The following is a 17,215-nucleotide window of genomic DNA, read 5'->3' as shown; positions in this document are numbered from 1 at the left end:
TTTGGCATTTTCGTTCGCTCTGACACAACTTCCACTGCCACTTCACAATCATATTCTATCGCAAAAAAATAATAGTCCCGTGACTTACGGAGTCAAATGCAACACTGCAGTTTCGTTAGATATATGACAAAACAACAGAACCTCACAAATAGATAGTTTTCAAAGTATTTAATTTAAGTATGTTCTGTCGATGATACGTAAGAATATTTTTCCGCGTTGAACGCATTAGATTTCACGCGGAATGATACAATCGACTTTTCGCTGGCGCCATATTGCTGCTTAGCTGTGACCCGGAAGAAAAATCTACTAACATCACGCTGAATTTTCATCATCGACATCTATGTGTTTTTTTTCTTTGGTGGCATGTTACTGAATGGGTTATAAAATTGATAAAGTTTCGTCGGAATATCGTTGTTATTTTGTACATTGAAAATCACTCATCCAGCATCCGATTTTGTCCGCCATCTTTCAGTAATGTAAACAATAATAAAAGCAAGAGTAGGTGATCAAACCCAACTTTGACTGTCATTTTCTCACTGAAATATTAACTTGCATGTGATTGATGTAGTCTGCAGATGGTTAGATTATATAGATGTTTTTTTACGAAAGAAAAAAGTTGTCTATTCATCATGACAATATCACAACAACGGCAGTCGAGTACCATACGCATGTTTGCAAATAAAAAGTTAAATAAATTCTCACTGAATAGGGTTTCGAAAAGGCAAATGGACTTGTGAATATTAATATTGACTTCGGATCTATTGATTATATCCTACGTAATGCACATGAAGTTTTTCGTTTACAGAACGCGTACCGCATTAACGTGGCTGTCTGCATGCAGATGTAGACGTCACTGAAAATATCATCTCTAATTATAGCGACTGATTCTTTTTTTCTAATATTCGTGATGGTTTAAAAAAAATAGAAAATGATCTATCATTATCATTTGAAATATTACATAACAGTCGAAGCATATTATAAAAAAGAAAGGGGTCTACGATGTACATCTACATAGACCTTTATTATGTTTGGTGGAGTTTTGAACGCTTCAGGGACGGTTAAAGGGCAGTAACTCTTTAGAAAACACAATTTTTCATGGAAATGTACTGATTGCTAAATTTAACCAGAGATATTTAAAGGCAGTGGAAATGTTATATTCCTACATCTGCGGTTTTTTCTGTCTTAAATCATTTCAGCTTCTGAATTAAATTAACCTTTAAACTAATGCACAGTAAAGTATTGATAAATCAATGCAAATAATTTATTATAACTTAGATTTATTATTATTATTTAATCTTTTTTTCTTTACAACACTAGTACATATTATTTGAGAAGAACAGCAAAAATTACTAAGTTCATTATTCTTCTAAACAACAAAAATGTGTAAAACTTGTTTGTGTTGTGCATATATCCTATTGTGAAATAACTTGGCATGACTAAAGATAATAGTATTGTCTTGATGGCTGTTACATACTATATCATAGGTTGAGTTAAATAATTATTTTCTTCTTATCAATTATGGTCAATGGTGAAAACACATATTTTTCATTTAAATTGTTAAGTCGGTTTAATGTTCAAATTCAGATTAATTTAATTAAAGCAACTATTAATAATGTATATATGTGTTAACTTTTCTGACAAAGTCTTCAAGTAACCTGATTATATTTGACAGAGAATCAAAATGAGTAATTTTGTTGTTAAGAATAGTGGGCTTAGCCATTTACAACTGTTTAGATTCTACTTAATAAGGTTTGATTTTTAACATTTTGGCAAATTTATCTTATCAATATCCAATTTAGTTTTAAAGATAAGCAGTACTTTCATTTTTATGAAAATAAAAATTACTTCAGTGTTCTAATAATTTAAACACATGAACAATTGAAAGAAATACATTTGTATGAAAAGCATTCATAATGGACTTTGAAGAATGCTACTACATGTACAGTTCATCCAGTTTGGGCATTCGAACTACATTTTCATCTGAGACATGCTGCAGATTAAAAAAAAACCTCTGATTTTGAAATCGATGATATCAATACATATAGCTACATTCACATCTCACTAACATTAATTAACATGATATACTGTATATACCATACATATATATATGTATCGTGCAGTTACAGTTATGTATATGGTACATATACTATTGCGGAGAATATTTGATGCAATGTACATAGGTGAAAAACAAAATTCCACTTCAAATTGATTTGAACTGTACATGTGAATGAATGTGTTTTTGTTGTATAGATTATTTGTAGCTACACAGTATGGAGTGTAAACATATAACGTAGAGTGCTATATGAAAATCATGTTCACTCTAATGAGCGATTAAGAAACTGTCTCAAGTCTGAGCTGATATGAGCATGTAATTCTAAGTTTTGAATATAGTGCTTAGTTTAATGTGGCCGTTGTGATGGTATACCCTGCCCTGTCTACATCCGAATTCTACGCCTCCAGAGTCTGTTTATCAGACCCAGGTGTTTTTAACCCACCATCATCAGATGGTGGGCTATTCAAATCGCCCTGCGTCTGTGGTCCGTCCGTCCCTCCATCCGTAAACAATTCTTGTTATCGCTATTTCTCAAAGTACTGAAGGGATCTTCTAAAATTTCATATATAGGTTTCTCTTGATTTCTAGTTATGCATATTGCATTTTGAGACTTATCGGAAAACAATATGGCCGACAGGCAGCCATCTTAGGTTTTGACAATTGAAGTTTGTTATTGCTATTTCTCAGAAAGCACTGAATTGATCTTTCTCAAATTTCATATGTAGGTTCCTCTTGGTGCTTACATTAGTTATGTATATTGCATTTTGAGACCAATCGGAAAACAATATGGCCGACAGGCAGCCATCTTGGATTTAGACAATTGAAGTTTGTTATCGCTATTTCTCAGAAAGTGCTGAAGGGATCTTTCTAAAATTTTATATGTAGGTTCCCCTCGGTGCCTAGTTATGGATATTGCATTTTGCGACTAATCGGAAAACAACATGGTCGACAGGCAGCCATATTGTATTTTGACAATTGAAGTTTGTTATCGCTATTTTACAGAAGGTACTGAAGAGATGAAACAATCTGCCACAAAATATCATTCAAAACCTTGACATAACATAATTCAAACCAGGGCTCACACACACGATAAAATCCTAAAACAATCACACAAGTGTTTTTAACCTGAGCTCTGATCTAAAAGCTGGTAGCTAGATGGGGCGCTACATCAAATGTATAAATATCTTTTCAATGGCTAATGATAATGATAATTTGTGAAGCGCTTATAGGCATGGGATCCTCAAAAGTTTGAAAAGAAAGGCCTCATTAATTTTACAGGTAATCTAGGACCTTCATATTACATCTACAACTACGTATACATTAACCCATTGAAGATGTCAAATAAGATTACCTGAGTACCTATTCTGACAATTAGCTGCCAAGACGCACTTCCAATCAAAAGAAGATATGAATTTCTTTTCTTGCCAATATTTTGTCCTAGTCCTAATCAGGTATTGGTGATGTTCCATACAAAGTTGACCATGTCCCCACTAAACAAAAGCAGTTAAAATAATTTGTTTTCGTTTGTGTCTTCAGTACTTTCAGTACTTTGATTCAGAGATATCTTTGAATGACTTCTCAAAAAATAGCGATAACAAACTTTAAATGTCAAAATACAAGATGGCTGTTTTCGGTTGGCCTTCTTGTAATCCTACTGAGGACCAAGGAAACCTACATCAAGTCTGAACATTGGCCTTTTATTCCAGACCGCCAGACCGAAAACTAAATATACAATGCATACAAAGCTGAAGAACTAGCGATTCAGCCCCCCCCCCCCCCCCCCCCCCCCTTTCGAAAATCCTGGATCCGCGCCTGTGAAGTATATATATAAAATCATTACCATTTTTAATTTTTAGAGTACATCTGACCTGAGAACTATGGATATATACATGTACTTGTGATAATGCCTATCATTTTTTCATATTTACTCGTTAAGATATGCAAAAACTTACCCTACTGTCAAATATTAATGTATTGATTCTGGATGTCATCGTTATGAATATAAATGTACTATTCCTATAAAATGAAAGTATGTAGTATAATAAATCCAAAGGTTTAGTTAATGTGACGTTAACTCGTCGTCATATATCTGTTGTATTATCACTATATTATTTGAATATGCAATCTATCAATTTATGTAAAACTTATTCAGGAGAAGGCATGTGTAATGTTGAAATAACTTGTGACCGTACAATCCGTTTGCTGCACCAACGCAATAAGATATGTTTAAATCAAATAATCCTTCGCAAGAAATAGCAATTAAAAGCTTCAGCTGTCAAAATTAAAAATTTAGTTTCCCTGTCACACAATCCTATATCTTGTTTTCTCAATCAGGCTCAAAGTTGAATTGGCAGAACTATATCTTACTATTCAGCTTTCATGTTTCTCCTGAAACTATAAACGTTTAGTTTATTTCTCGAATTCGATTAGTTTGGGATTCCATTTACGCATTGTGATCCAGGACATGTACGCGGTCTTTAGATATCTTTGTTTAATCAAATTAGTACACAACAGCACCAATACAGGTAGGCGGCGTACACATGCACGTGCAGACGGATCTAATGAAGAATATCAACATATGTGATATATATACAGTACTCTATATCAGCTAAGCTTATACATGTAGTATCGACTTTATGGAAATTAATTTGAACGCAGTATATTTTAATGAAATAAAGATTTCTGAACACAGAACTCTAAGACACGAACACAGAATTTCATGTAAAATACCGAAAAATAGGTTTTATTCGTTTTTTTTTTTTTTTTTTTGGAAATTGAAATGATTGAAATGCATTGGGTGTCTTTAAAATTCATCAATATGCGCATTAAGATCTAGTAGGCCTATGAGAACAATTATCATCGATATGCCAATCACTGTGTTAATTTTGAAAGCCAGGCCTAACACACAAAGAAAAGAAAAAGAAAAATATTCTAAATTAACTACACAGTCAAAGGGAAGTAAGTCATATATTTTAGAAATGTATGAGTAATATAAAAACTCCCGATGCGTTCCGAATTTTATAATCACGTGATTAGCTGCAGCCATGATGGTGGGTGTACATTGATGTTTCCTGTTTGAGGATATGTAAATAGGAAATTAGTTACCTGATTTATGTTTTAATACATCTATTTCCATTTTTTCCAGGACGGTTTGGATGACGGGCCCGACCTTTTGGAAGGGGACCAGGAAAACAAGGTAAGTATCATAATATCGCATGTTAGACATTCTTTAAAGTTCCAAAACAGTTGGTGACTTCATCAGATTTTACCTGTTCAGTGTTCGTCGATGAGTCAACTCAGCATTGTCCACATTAGAGCCACGAGCCACGACACAATTCAACATCTCTAACGTAAACACATACGATGATCGCATAAGAGTAAACGCTATATCCATCATGTTTGCCCACGAGTAATATAAAATAAACAATTTATTGAATGTCTTCCATTTGGAAAAGGGGGAGGGGACATAGATTTTAGGTAGACCTAATACACAGTACCGGTATTAACAACATAGGGTGTACATGTGCACACGCGTATCTTCCTATGTGATATTGCTCTCAAGTAACCAAATATTCCTATTGGTAAACAAGGAGATGAAGAAAAGATCCCAGGCAGGCATTAATTGCCTTATTTGTTAATGTATATTTACATACATATATCGGTCACAGATAAGTGACAGAATAGTCCTGTTGCATAAAACACTTCCTCCTTCAACAAAAATTTTGCCCCCTGATCTTCAATATAGTGACAGTAATTTTCTATTGATTTCTAATTTTCTATATGTCCGTCACATTTTCTTAAATTCATTTTTTGTACACTTTGGTGAAGTTATAATTATATATTAATACAAATATGTAGATAGTTATTTGGCACTTCTATTTAATACAGTATTAAGGTATTTATCAATTTCTAGGATCTATGCTTACTTGGGTCAGTGTAGATAGGCCATGCCGAATTTTTTTTTTTTTTTTTTTTTTTTTTTGAAATCTTATATTATACAATGCAACAAGCACAAATTAGTCTACTAGTATTTCTAAGAGAAAAAACAACTTATTCTTAAGCCTTTCCATCCCATGGAAATGTTTTGGCAAATCAACAATCAAATCACAAATTGATTGTTGATTTGCCAAAACATTACTATGGGATGGAAAGGGTATGTTTTTTTTCTCTTAGAAATACTTGTAGGCTATATATTTGTGCTTGTTGCATTGTATAAAATTAGAAAAAAAAATAAATTGGCATGGCCTTGAGAATTTCTATCTGCACTGACCCGAGTCATTCTCAACTCCTAGTTTCCAATGGCAAAGACACCAACTGTATCTGTATATGGTCGGAGATATCCCGTTGATAGAAACATGAATTGAATACATAATAACTTATGTAGAAGCTCTAAACAAAAGGAAGTTATGTACAGCAATTGGCATTTTTATCAAACAAAGTAAATTTAAATTCAGTAAGAAAAATGTACTTAGCTACAACCATATATATGATTAAAGATACAGAATTGATTAAGTAAAAACAAAGAAAACCTGTTTTGGCCAAGTTATCCTACAACCATTCTCTTGATTGCTGAATGCCCCGAAGACATTTTCCCCAATATAGTTCTCACCAACTGAATATAAGGTGTACAAATCGGTACTGGTACCAGTGTGTTCGGAAGTAAACAGCTGGCGTCCTTCCAGAAGCTGTCGCTGTTAATGTGATGTTGTTTTATCCTTCAGCCAAGATCTGAGACGGTAGATTTGTCAACAGATACATCCCTACAAGTTGACATTTCTGATGCTTTAAGCGAGAGAGACAAAGTCAAGTTTACTGTTCACACAAAGGTAAGTGTATCACTGATGTAGTATCTTTATCTTAAGTTTATAATTGTAAATGATCATAATCACAGGTGTTAATGGTAATATTGGGCCTTATTAAGCTTTAATGACAAATGTTTCTTCAATATTCACAAAACTAATAACTTCAGTAAATCCCTCAACTTAAGATTTCCTTTAAGAAATAGCTCTACAGAATTAAAGGAAAGTTCCAAAACTAAAATCTTTCTTTGAATTCAATATTTTTTTCCAATAGGGAAATTTTGATTTAGTTAAGATAAGAAACATTAATGAAACTGAGCCTGATGTATATGTAATTATTGATAAGTAAAACTTGCCAATTATTTCATATAGATATCATTGTTTTCTAGACTTCTTTGCAAAAGTTTAAAGAGGGAGAGTTTTCTGTGGTACGGCAGCATGAGGAGTTTATCTGGCTACACGATCGCTATGTGGAGAATGAAGAATATGCTGGTGTTGTCGTAAGTTCATTTTTAAAGAAATTGGAAAAAAAATTCATTTCATGTTGATTTTGCTCATTTGTAATCATGTATATATTTGTATTTTATGAAAACTCATGAATATCAGATCTTTTTGTGTGTATTTCTGATTTCATAAAAATTTTGTTATCAAATTTTGTGCATTAAATTTGTATCATTCAGATACCTCCCGCTCCACCACGCCCAGACTTTGATGCATCACGGGAAAAGTTACAGCGACTGGGAGAAGGGGAAGGCACAATGACCAAGGAAGAGTTCACCAAGATGAAACAAGAGTTAGAGGCGTAAGTATCGCTGAGTTAGAGGCTTAGGTAGAATTAGTTAGAGGCATAAGTATCACTGAGTTAGTGGCTTAGGTAGAACTAAGTAAGTGGCGTAAGTATCAGTGAGTTAGTGGTGTAGGTAGAGCTATGTTAGTGGCGTAGGTAGAACTTAGTTTGTTAGTGGCGTAAGTATCAATGAGTTAGTGGCTTAGGTAGAACTTAGTTAGTGGCGTAAGTATAACTGACTCAGTGGCATAAGTAGAACTATGTTAGTGGCGTAAGTATCAATGATTTAGTGGCATAGGTAGAACTATGTTAGTGGCGTAAGTATCACTGAGTTAGAGGCTTAGGTAGAACTAAGTTAGTGGCATAAGTATCACTGAGTTAGTGGCGTAGATAGAACTAAGTTAGTGGCATAAGTATCACTGAGTTAGTGGCGTAGATAGAACTAAGTTAGTGGTGTTAGTATCAATGAGTTAGTGGCGTAGATAGAACTAAGTTAGTGGCTTAAGTATCACTGAGTTAGTGACGTAGATAGAACTAAGTTTGTGGCATAAGTATCACTGAGTTAGTGGCGTAGATAGAACTAAGTTAGTGGTGTTAGTATCAATGAGTTAGTGGTGTAGGTAGAAGTGGCGTAAGTATAACTGAGTTAGTGGCATAGGTAGAACTTAGTTAGTGGCGTAAGTTTCACTGAGTAAGAGGTGTGTGCTAAACTGCATGATTGTAAGCAAGCTTAACTTGAAGAGGTACATATCATTACAGTCAAACCTGCTCTAACGACCCCCTGTATATAACGACTGCCTGTCTATAACGACCGGTTTTAAGATTCCCCGTGAGATTTTACTATATAACGACCCTCTGTATAGCGACTACCTGTCTAATGTGGCTAACGACCGGTGATTTCGGAACGGCGGTCGGTAATTTGTTTTCTATAGCGACCGATTTCTGTCAGCCATCTTCTGATCTCGGCAGTCATCGATACCTCATAAAATCCCCGGAAAATTCAGACACATCGACCCCTGGCTTGATTATACAAACAAAGGACCACCACAACCCTGGCCTAAGTATATAAACAAAAGACCCCTACCACCTGTAAGCCTATAATTACTGTAGCTGCCCTGGCCTGGGCCTCGGTAAGAGAGGAGTCGGGTCACCATGCGTGTCGGTATTACATTACAACTGTGCACAGGTGGCTTCATTTGACACGGTCAGTTAATTTTGTGATTACAACTAGGATACATCACTTCAATAACAAACACTGGTCATATCTGTCAACAAGATTTACTCACATGAAAGCCAATAATGCCTTTCTTAATCGTAGCTGTCGGCCTACTAGCGTTTGTACTGCCGCCATCTTTAATTAGTCAATACTAATAAAAAGTCGTAAACTGACACAAATATCCGGATTTCAATTTGGGTCAGAAAAATAATATTTTGGTTTTAGGAAGTAAGACTATAACACAAAATAATTAGTAGTGACACAAATATAATTAATTAATTAATTATTGTGTATTCCTTTTCTTTATTTATGAAGGAAAGGGAGATAATTTGATAGATACATATAGCATTACTTCAGAACAAAATATTTAAAAAAAAAAAATTATCCATAAGACCATTTTGAGTTATATTTTGTGTTTGGGTCCACAAATCATTAAATATTAAACCCTTCAGATTTATAAAGTTTATGCATTTATTTAACTTCTGACTGGTCTTCTGAATACGGAAGTATAGAGGGGACATTTGGAAACATTTTTTTATCTCTATTAAGTCGTGCGCTCGACATAACTATCTCGTGCGCACGACATAATTATTGAGGAAAAATAAATTTTATGTCGTGCGCACGAGATAAATTTTTTTTTCCACATGTCCCCTCTATACTTCCGTATCTGAATGCCCTGTTCAATGACAATTTATATATGGCAGTTTTAAGTAAATTGGTTGGTGCAATAATTTTGACCTGTCTATAAAGGCAACCTGTCTATAGTGACCGTTTTTCTGCCTCCCCTTGGGCGGTCGCTATAGACAGGTTTGACTGTATTTGAATTTGTTAATATTACGAAAACCAATTAAGGAGTGAAGCTCAGGGCTTTTTCTCACTGATTTGGAGAAGGGCCATTTTGTCTTATTTTGGGAAGAAAATTGGTGAATTGAGAAAGATTTTTTCAGGAGTAAACTAAAAGTTTTGGAAATTTGGCTTAAATATTAAATAATTCCAATTGGGAATGGGGCCCAATGACGGCCCCAAAAAGCCCCCAGAAAAAGCCCTGAAGCTTTAGATGATTCATGAAGACTACCCTATAATATTTTACTGTAAGTGTACCATACATGTAGTTATAATTATTCATATTTACAAATCTATATATAATATACTTGTATTCCATAATTTTGTTTCAGTGAATATCTTGCCACATTCAAGAAAACAGTTGCCATGCATGAAGTGTTTCTCCAACGAATAGCTGGCCACCCTTTACTCAGAACTGATGTCAACTTTGAAGTTTTCCTAGAATACGACCAAGATGTAAGTTTGGTTGAATCTTCATTGTTTTCAGATATTTTTTATGCTCTTTATGTAGTGTTGACTGAAATTGAAAAAAGAAGACTATTTCTAATATTAAACTAAAGAACTCTGTCTCAGATTTATGTTTGTAAATTTGTCCTAGACTTAACTAAAGAACTTTGTCTCCCACTTAACTAGAGAACTTTGTCTCCCACTTAACTAGAGAACTTTGTCTCCCACTGAACTAGAGAACTTTGTCTTCCACTGAACTAGAGAACTTTGTCTCCCACTTAACTAGAGAACTTTGTCTTCCACTGAACTAGAGAACTTTGTCTTGCACTGAACTAGAGAATTTTGTCTCACATTGAACTAGAGAATTTTTCTCACATTGAACTAGAGAACTTTGTCTTAAACTGATCGAGAGAACAAAGAAGCAAAAAACTTTGTGTCATGCTGAACTAGAGAAATTTGTCTTGCACTGAACAAGAGTATTTTGTCTCACAGGGAACGAGAGAACAGTTATTGAGAGATCTTTGTTTCACATTGAACTAGAGAATTTTGTCTCACATTGAACTAGAGAACTTTGTCTTACACTGAACAAGAGAAATTTGGCCTCAGACTTATCTACATGTACATAATCTCATAACTGTTTTCCATCAACAGTTAAGTGTTCGAGGGAAGAATAGAAAAGAGAAGATTGGAGGTTTCTTCAAAGGTCTTACCAAAACAGCTGATGAGGTGTTACTGTCGTCACAAAAGGTAAAAAACATAACAAGTTATATTTGCTTCCACAGTCATAATATAGAAAAAGAAAGTAATCAATGTAGAAAATGTTTGTATTTAATGAGTTATCACATATACCTGGTATCTGGCCTGTTCTATCATGTAATAGGCTCCGTCATCAATACATGTGTAGTGCCTTGTGTAAACAGGTGTGTAAGTTATGTAATTGGTATTAAAGAAAATAAAGGATATTTGGCTTGTTTTGATTGATTGATTATTTCATACAGGATGTTGATGATTTCTTTGAAAAAGAAAAAGGATTTTTGGTGGAATACCATGTTAAAATCAAGGATGCTACTTTGAAGTCGGATAAAATGACACAAGCACATAAAAGTAGGTCATATTCATTTTCCTTTCTGTAAATATTTATTCTACTACATTTAATTATGTACAACAGAAATCTGATATAAAGACTGAGAAAAACAGTAGTTACTTTATTAACAATAATTAGTTAATCTATTAATTAATGTAATGTTGTCAATCTTGAATTGACAGAAAGTTTTAATACTCTTGTCACTCGTTGATAATATGTAATGAACTTTCTATTCTAAATGTTATTTTATATTTCTGCACATATTGAATCCTAATTTGTAATTTTCAAAGTGATATGTGAATGATTTGTTGAATTTCAGCTGTAGCAGATAATTATATTCAGATTTCCTCAGGGTTTGTACAGATGGCCACAATAGAGAATACAGAATTGGACAAGTAAGTGGAAATCTTCGTCAGGAGATGACTACAAGTATACTAATGATATATTATTTATAAGTAGTAAATATATATAAGAAGTGTTGAAGTTTGAGATTTCACTTACCACTGGAATTTTACAAATATGCCATGGCATTCAATTGACCCTTGATATTTATGTACATGTATTTCAGAAGTCAGATAACTATTTCTCAGAAATCTGAAGTGTCAAAACATAGGTCAAATACACAGTCCCTTTAAAACCCAAGTCTAAAAAAGATTTCATTTTGGGGAGTCAAAACATGTCTACTGGATGCCCTGTATGCCATAGATATTTTTGGTGGCAGCGGTTGGATAAGACTTCTCAACTCCTTCAATATTAAATGTTGTTGGTGTTATCCATGCCTTCACTGCTTCAATTTTCCCTTGGTCTTGGTTTGTTCAGAGCTATCATGACCTCTCTAGCTGGTATTCATCGTATGTTCTTAGTGTTAGAACAGCAATTGTTAAAAAATTGTATCTTTTGTCAACCCAACCAAATTCATATAATCTATTGAATTTGAAATTTAACCTGAAGGATAGAAGTGGTATTCTAATGATTAATTTAATACTTTGATTTTATCTTTACAGGGTGTTTACAAAAGTAGCAGAGACATTAGAAAAAGCAAGAGTAAGTTTGCCTTATTGTTGGAGATACAGCATACTTTTTTGCAGGAACACAATGAAAAATGATCACAATATTATTATGATTGTGGCCTATATTGTGCACATCAATTTATTGTTAAGATAGATTTAATAAATAGATATTAAAAATTATGTCTTAGACCAGGATTTATATTATGAGAAATAAAATAACCAGAACTTTGTTAAATGCAGTGTTGTAATTTTTCTGTAGAAGTTGGAGGGTCGTGTGTCCTCGGATGAAGACTTGAAGTTAAGTGACACCCTCCGATATTACATGAGAGATTCAGCTGCTGCCAAGGACCTCCTCTACAGACGAACACGATCTCTCGCTGACTACGAGTCGGCCAACAAAGCCTTAGAAAAAGCTAGAACTAAAAACAAAGACGTTCCACAGGTATTTTCTTCATCTTTTTTTTTAATTGTATTTCTTTAATGTCTTTGAGATTAATTTGTAATTATGTTGTGTCTGATTTGTTAAACTTACTCAGTTCCATTGATGATAATAGAAATATTCATGAAATATCTTTTTTGTGATATTTCAGGCTGAAAAACATCAAACACAATGTTGTGAGAAATTTGAAAAGATATCAGACGTAGCTAAAAAAGGTAAGCTTCAGATCTGAGCACTACAACATATTTGTGTTTTCACTTGGTCAGAATCTTAGTTAACATAAAATTCATCTTATTCTTGATTTGATTTTATTGCCACTAAGTTGATGCCCACTTTATATCAATAATATTTCTGATGTTTTAATAATTGCTGCCTGTTTACATCTTGTTACCATTTATTAATTACAGTATTTATTCGCAAACAAGCTCTTGGGCTCAAGAAAACCCCTTCATTTTTGCAAAAACATTAATTTTAAAATAGTGATCTAAAAGTGGCTCACAAATGTCTTCCCCAAATTATGATACTTAACTTTTACACTAGGGAAGGGGGCTTATTTTAGGATAAAAACAGTTAATTGAATAATTGAATCCTCTTAAATTTTGAATGCTGAAATGATAATTACTGTTTCTAAGTGTTGGTAATCTTGCTGGTGTTTTCCTCTCAGTTTGATGTAAATGGTCCAAGACTTTGATGATGTGGAGGAAATACAGAGAATTCCGCAGAACTAAACTGTTAGGAACTTCATTTGATCTCTGAGTTGTATCAAACTTTAAAAACATGTTTATATCTATTCCAGAATTAACAGAATTTAAGGGACGTAGGATACAGTACTTCAGGAAGAATTTGGTGGACTTAGTAGAACTAGAACTAAAGCATGCGAAGGTAGGTTATGATTGAAAAATTAAACATTAATTTTGTTATACATTGTATAACATTTTGAGATCTTTCCCAAATATGAAATGTAATTGATGTTCAAGCAGTTACATCTTTTGGAGACACCTTTTTTTCAGCATGCCTTTTCGAAGAGCAGCAAATTCGACCCCGAGTCAGAGTTAATGTTTAGGGATAAGTTATCTAAAAGTTGAATGAATGTTGTATTAACAGTCAAGCATTAAATGACTTTGATGAAATTTCTGGTTTTAGGAAACTTTATATAATTAGTTGATGTTGGATTTCATTTTGAGTGATCCCACAGGTTATATTGGGATGACTTTCATATGTTTAAAGAAAAACTTTTGATTGACCTACTATGGAATAGGATTATTGAAAGGATTTTGTGATTGTAAAAATCACACATTACTGCATAGAAGATGTAATGAAGTTTTCAATATTTATTTTACACACAGGCACAAGTACAACTTCTAAAGAACTGTATATCAGCCATGAAAGAAGAAGCGTAAAGTGTCTTCGCAGTGTGGTGATGTGAATGTGATATGTGGGTTAAGTTACCTGGCAAATGTCCCAGATCATGGCTGTAGGACATTGCCAGATTGTTAACATTTCATCGAGTAAATTAGTGCTATGGCAAAGTGTGATGAACGAACATGTCTGCAGGTGTCTTAAAATTTATTTGTAAAACCACTGCTTTTAGAATTAACTATTCGGTACAAATGTCTGTGTTTATTTTGATACGCAGTTTGTATATTAGTGATATGCATCTGTTGACACACATTCTTCTGCATAGATTATAAACTAAAGTGCATTTTCTACATCGCAATTGTCCAATGTTAGTGTCACACTTAATATTTGTGAAACAATATATTGGTGTTCTTTTTGATGTGCAATTATTGGTTGGATCCATTTAATGGATTTCTAACTAATTGATAACTTAAATTTAATAAAACACTTAATTTCTGTGTTAATTAGCATATATGTTGATGAACATTTAGTGAAATATACCTACAGATAGTGAATCGTCAACAAGAAATCGAAGAAGTGATTACAAAAACACTGATGTTTTGTAATATAAAATGCATCTTATAAATTGTTGAAATACGATTGAAAACAATAATGACAAAAGTAGGATGGTCTCATGACTGTAGCTGGTTATTTAAGAAACTGGCAATATCTACATTGTTAGGAAGGATAATGGAATAATTTCAGATAACATTGTTTAAAAAAATCAAAATATACCAATGAGCACAATTCTACAGGTATCAAGTCTTCATATTTGAAGAATTACACATTTGCTAAACATTCATTATATACAAAAACACTCACATATATACGATGTACAATTTTTATTTTGTATGTATGATTTATACTCCTAGCACCTATTATACATAAACATTCATCACTACTGTCTTAACTTCAGGAACTATTTTTTTATTTCCTTCAGTTCAGTGAATATGTGGGCGAAACAGAAATGAAAGTCAAAACATGCTGATAACACAGGGACCAGAGAATATGTCAACATTAAAAAAACTTAAAATGTTCATCTTTATTTTGCTATCATTACCACTACATGTGTTTGCTGAGAAAAGCGTGAGCTGCAGATTTGAAGAATAAATCAACAAATCCAGGCCATTTGGGCCTTTTCTTTTGTGCTCATTATCATTATCCTCCTGAGAAGGCCTTATGACTTTATACTGTGGCTTGATATAGAGTAGATTTAGTTTAGGAGAGATCATGCTTCATTACGTTTGTGAAATACTCTTTTGTTTCTTGAAATTGAAAATTGTGTATGTGTCGTAACTAATTTGTATAATTTCTGTGTCCATTCCATTTACATTTGATATATATGTACATGTAGCATTGTTTTTTAATGACTGTATGTCGGATGTACGGTAAGTTTTGGTTACATATATATATACTGTAATTATTTCTTTGTACAAAGACTGTCTTGAATGTTTATTTTCCCTCCATATCAACTGAGAAATATATGGTAATCTGTACAGATACATCATTATAATATCATATATACTCATCAATGACTATTTATAACTAGAAGTCTATGTACAATATTTTGTCAACATCTTTTTTAATCTACCCCTAAGCTATTATGATATACCCAGTGTATAAAAAACATTCATGCTATGTTTGGTTTGGCATTTCTTCCTGTCGAGGGGGTAAAATTTGATAATCCATACATTTTTTTCTGTTAAGCTAAAACATTTATTCTATTGATCATTGATTAGTAATTTCCTTCTCTTTGGCTTTAGTAGGTGTTAGGTACTTTTTTCTTGTTAGGTTGTTTACCAGTTATGTAGATCCAAGTTCACATCAAGTAGATGCAAGATGTTTGGTTGTTTATAGATATTCAGTTACTAAGGTATACAGGTAGTTGAGATACTGGTACAACATTCTTGGCTCTTCAAGTCTAGACATCAGAAAAGTGTCAAAGTCGTTTTTATCTTTTCTTTTTAAGATTATGTAAAGAGATTGTGTATTTAGAACTTGGAAAAGTGGTAAGATTATCGAAACTTAGCTGAAATATTTTATCTAGAATTATAGTTGATAATGATCTAGCATATGTTTACATTTAAATGAGAGTATGAAACAAAAATATACATGTACATGTAGATGTATTCACCCCATTGTAGGGAAGGTTTAATCAGATTACTGTTACAGATAAAAGGTTCCTCAAACAATATTTATAAGGCCTTCACCCTATAAATATCTAGTCTTTTTCTGTTAGATTTTCCCTGTTTTGTTAAATTGGAATACATATAATATTAATATATATATATAATATACACAGGTGTGCACTGTATAATAACAGTACCGTATGAATGGGTGATTAAATGAGAGGTCATGAATCCAATTTATGTGTTTGTGATTCTTTGTCTCCCTATAAAGTGGTGTTATCCATACCCAGGAGAACGGGTATCTCAAGTGGTTAATACTCTGAATTTCACTTCCATATACCTCGGACACTAAAACTGCGAAGCAAAGGACCAGGGGAGATAACCACAGTAAATTTTTGCAGAAATAGAATCATTCTTTGTGTAGTTATTCAATGAAGTGCTGCTGCTAAAGTCACTGAACTTCAAAAACTCTTGTTTCTTAGAGAATATAGTATGTTGTGCCACATAACTTAGGAGCTCTGTGAACTTAATTTAATTTTTGCAACTTTAGCCAGTTTTGGACCAAGCACTGCAGCAATTGAATAGGGCCATGCAACTTGTAACCTCAAGGTGGTGTTCTTGTCAGTTTTAGACAGCTGTTGGTAAGGAACTTCTAAGATGCATGTCTCAATGAGAAAATATGTCGCCCGATATTTTTCCTACCTTTTACCTCTAGCCTTTAGATTGTGTGTAAAGACAAGACATCGATGTTTGACAGGTATTTTTGTTATCCTTATGGCATTAGCTTGCAAACTATACTGCATATCTGTAAAACTACTGCTGGAAATCAAGACACTTCTGAATAACCACCCCTGCAAAATATCTATATCCATGGTAGCATGTGAATCCTTTTCAGCTACAGGTGACAACATCAGATGTTTATCCTAGTAACAGATGATGATGTTAAGATGGGTATACTGAAGTGTCCATCTGTAGACGGGGAATTGTATATAGTTAATGTAACCCCTACA

General features: G+C 33.4%; 1 protein-coding gene across 1 annotated transcript; it reads left to right on the top strand.

Moving 5' to 3' along the window:
* Positions 1-5,065: 5,065 nt before the first annotated feature.
* Positions 5,066-16,441, top strand: LOC117323530 (sorting nexin-6-like). Its single transcript, XM_033878804.1, has 14 exons — positions 5,066-5,103; positions 5,199-5,249; positions 6,775-6,879; positions 7,242-7,352; positions 7,533-7,654; positions 10,031-10,154; positions 10,797-10,892; positions 11,144-11,249; positions 11,549-11,624; positions 12,234-12,273; positions 12,499-12,681; positions 12,830-12,893; positions 13,475-13,560; positions 14,025-16,441. The coding sequence occupies exons 1-14, from the start codon at positions 5,098-5,100 to the stop codon at positions 14,076-14,078; spliced, it is 1,224 nt and encodes a 407-aa protein (XP_033734695.1). The 5' UTR covers positions 5,066-5,097; the 3' UTR covers positions 14,079-16,441.
* The last annotated feature ends 774 nt before the right edge of the window (positions 16,442-17,215 follow it).

Source organism: Pecten maximus, chromosome 3, assembly GCF_902652985.1.
Source record: "Pecten maximus chromosome 3, xPecMax1.1, whole genome shotgun sequence".
NCBI lineage: Eukaryota > Metazoa > Mollusca > Bivalvia > Pectinida > Pectinidae > Pecten > Pecten maximus.
This window is presented reverse-complemented; position numbering and strand designations above follow the sequence as displayed.

What these genes read in the sequence shown, in the direction of transcription:
- LOC117323530 (XM_033878804.1), top strand. An exon ending in AAGGGGACCAGGAAAACAAG is followed by an intron (nt 5,250 to 6,774) that starts GTAAGTATCATA and finishes TTTATCCTTCAG; the next exon opens with CCAAGATCTGAGACGGTAGA. An exon ending in AGTTTACTGTTCACACAAAG is followed by an intron (nt 6,880 to 7,241) that starts GTAAGTGTATCA and finishes ATTGTTTTCTAG; the next exon opens with ACTTCTTTGCAAAAGTTTAA.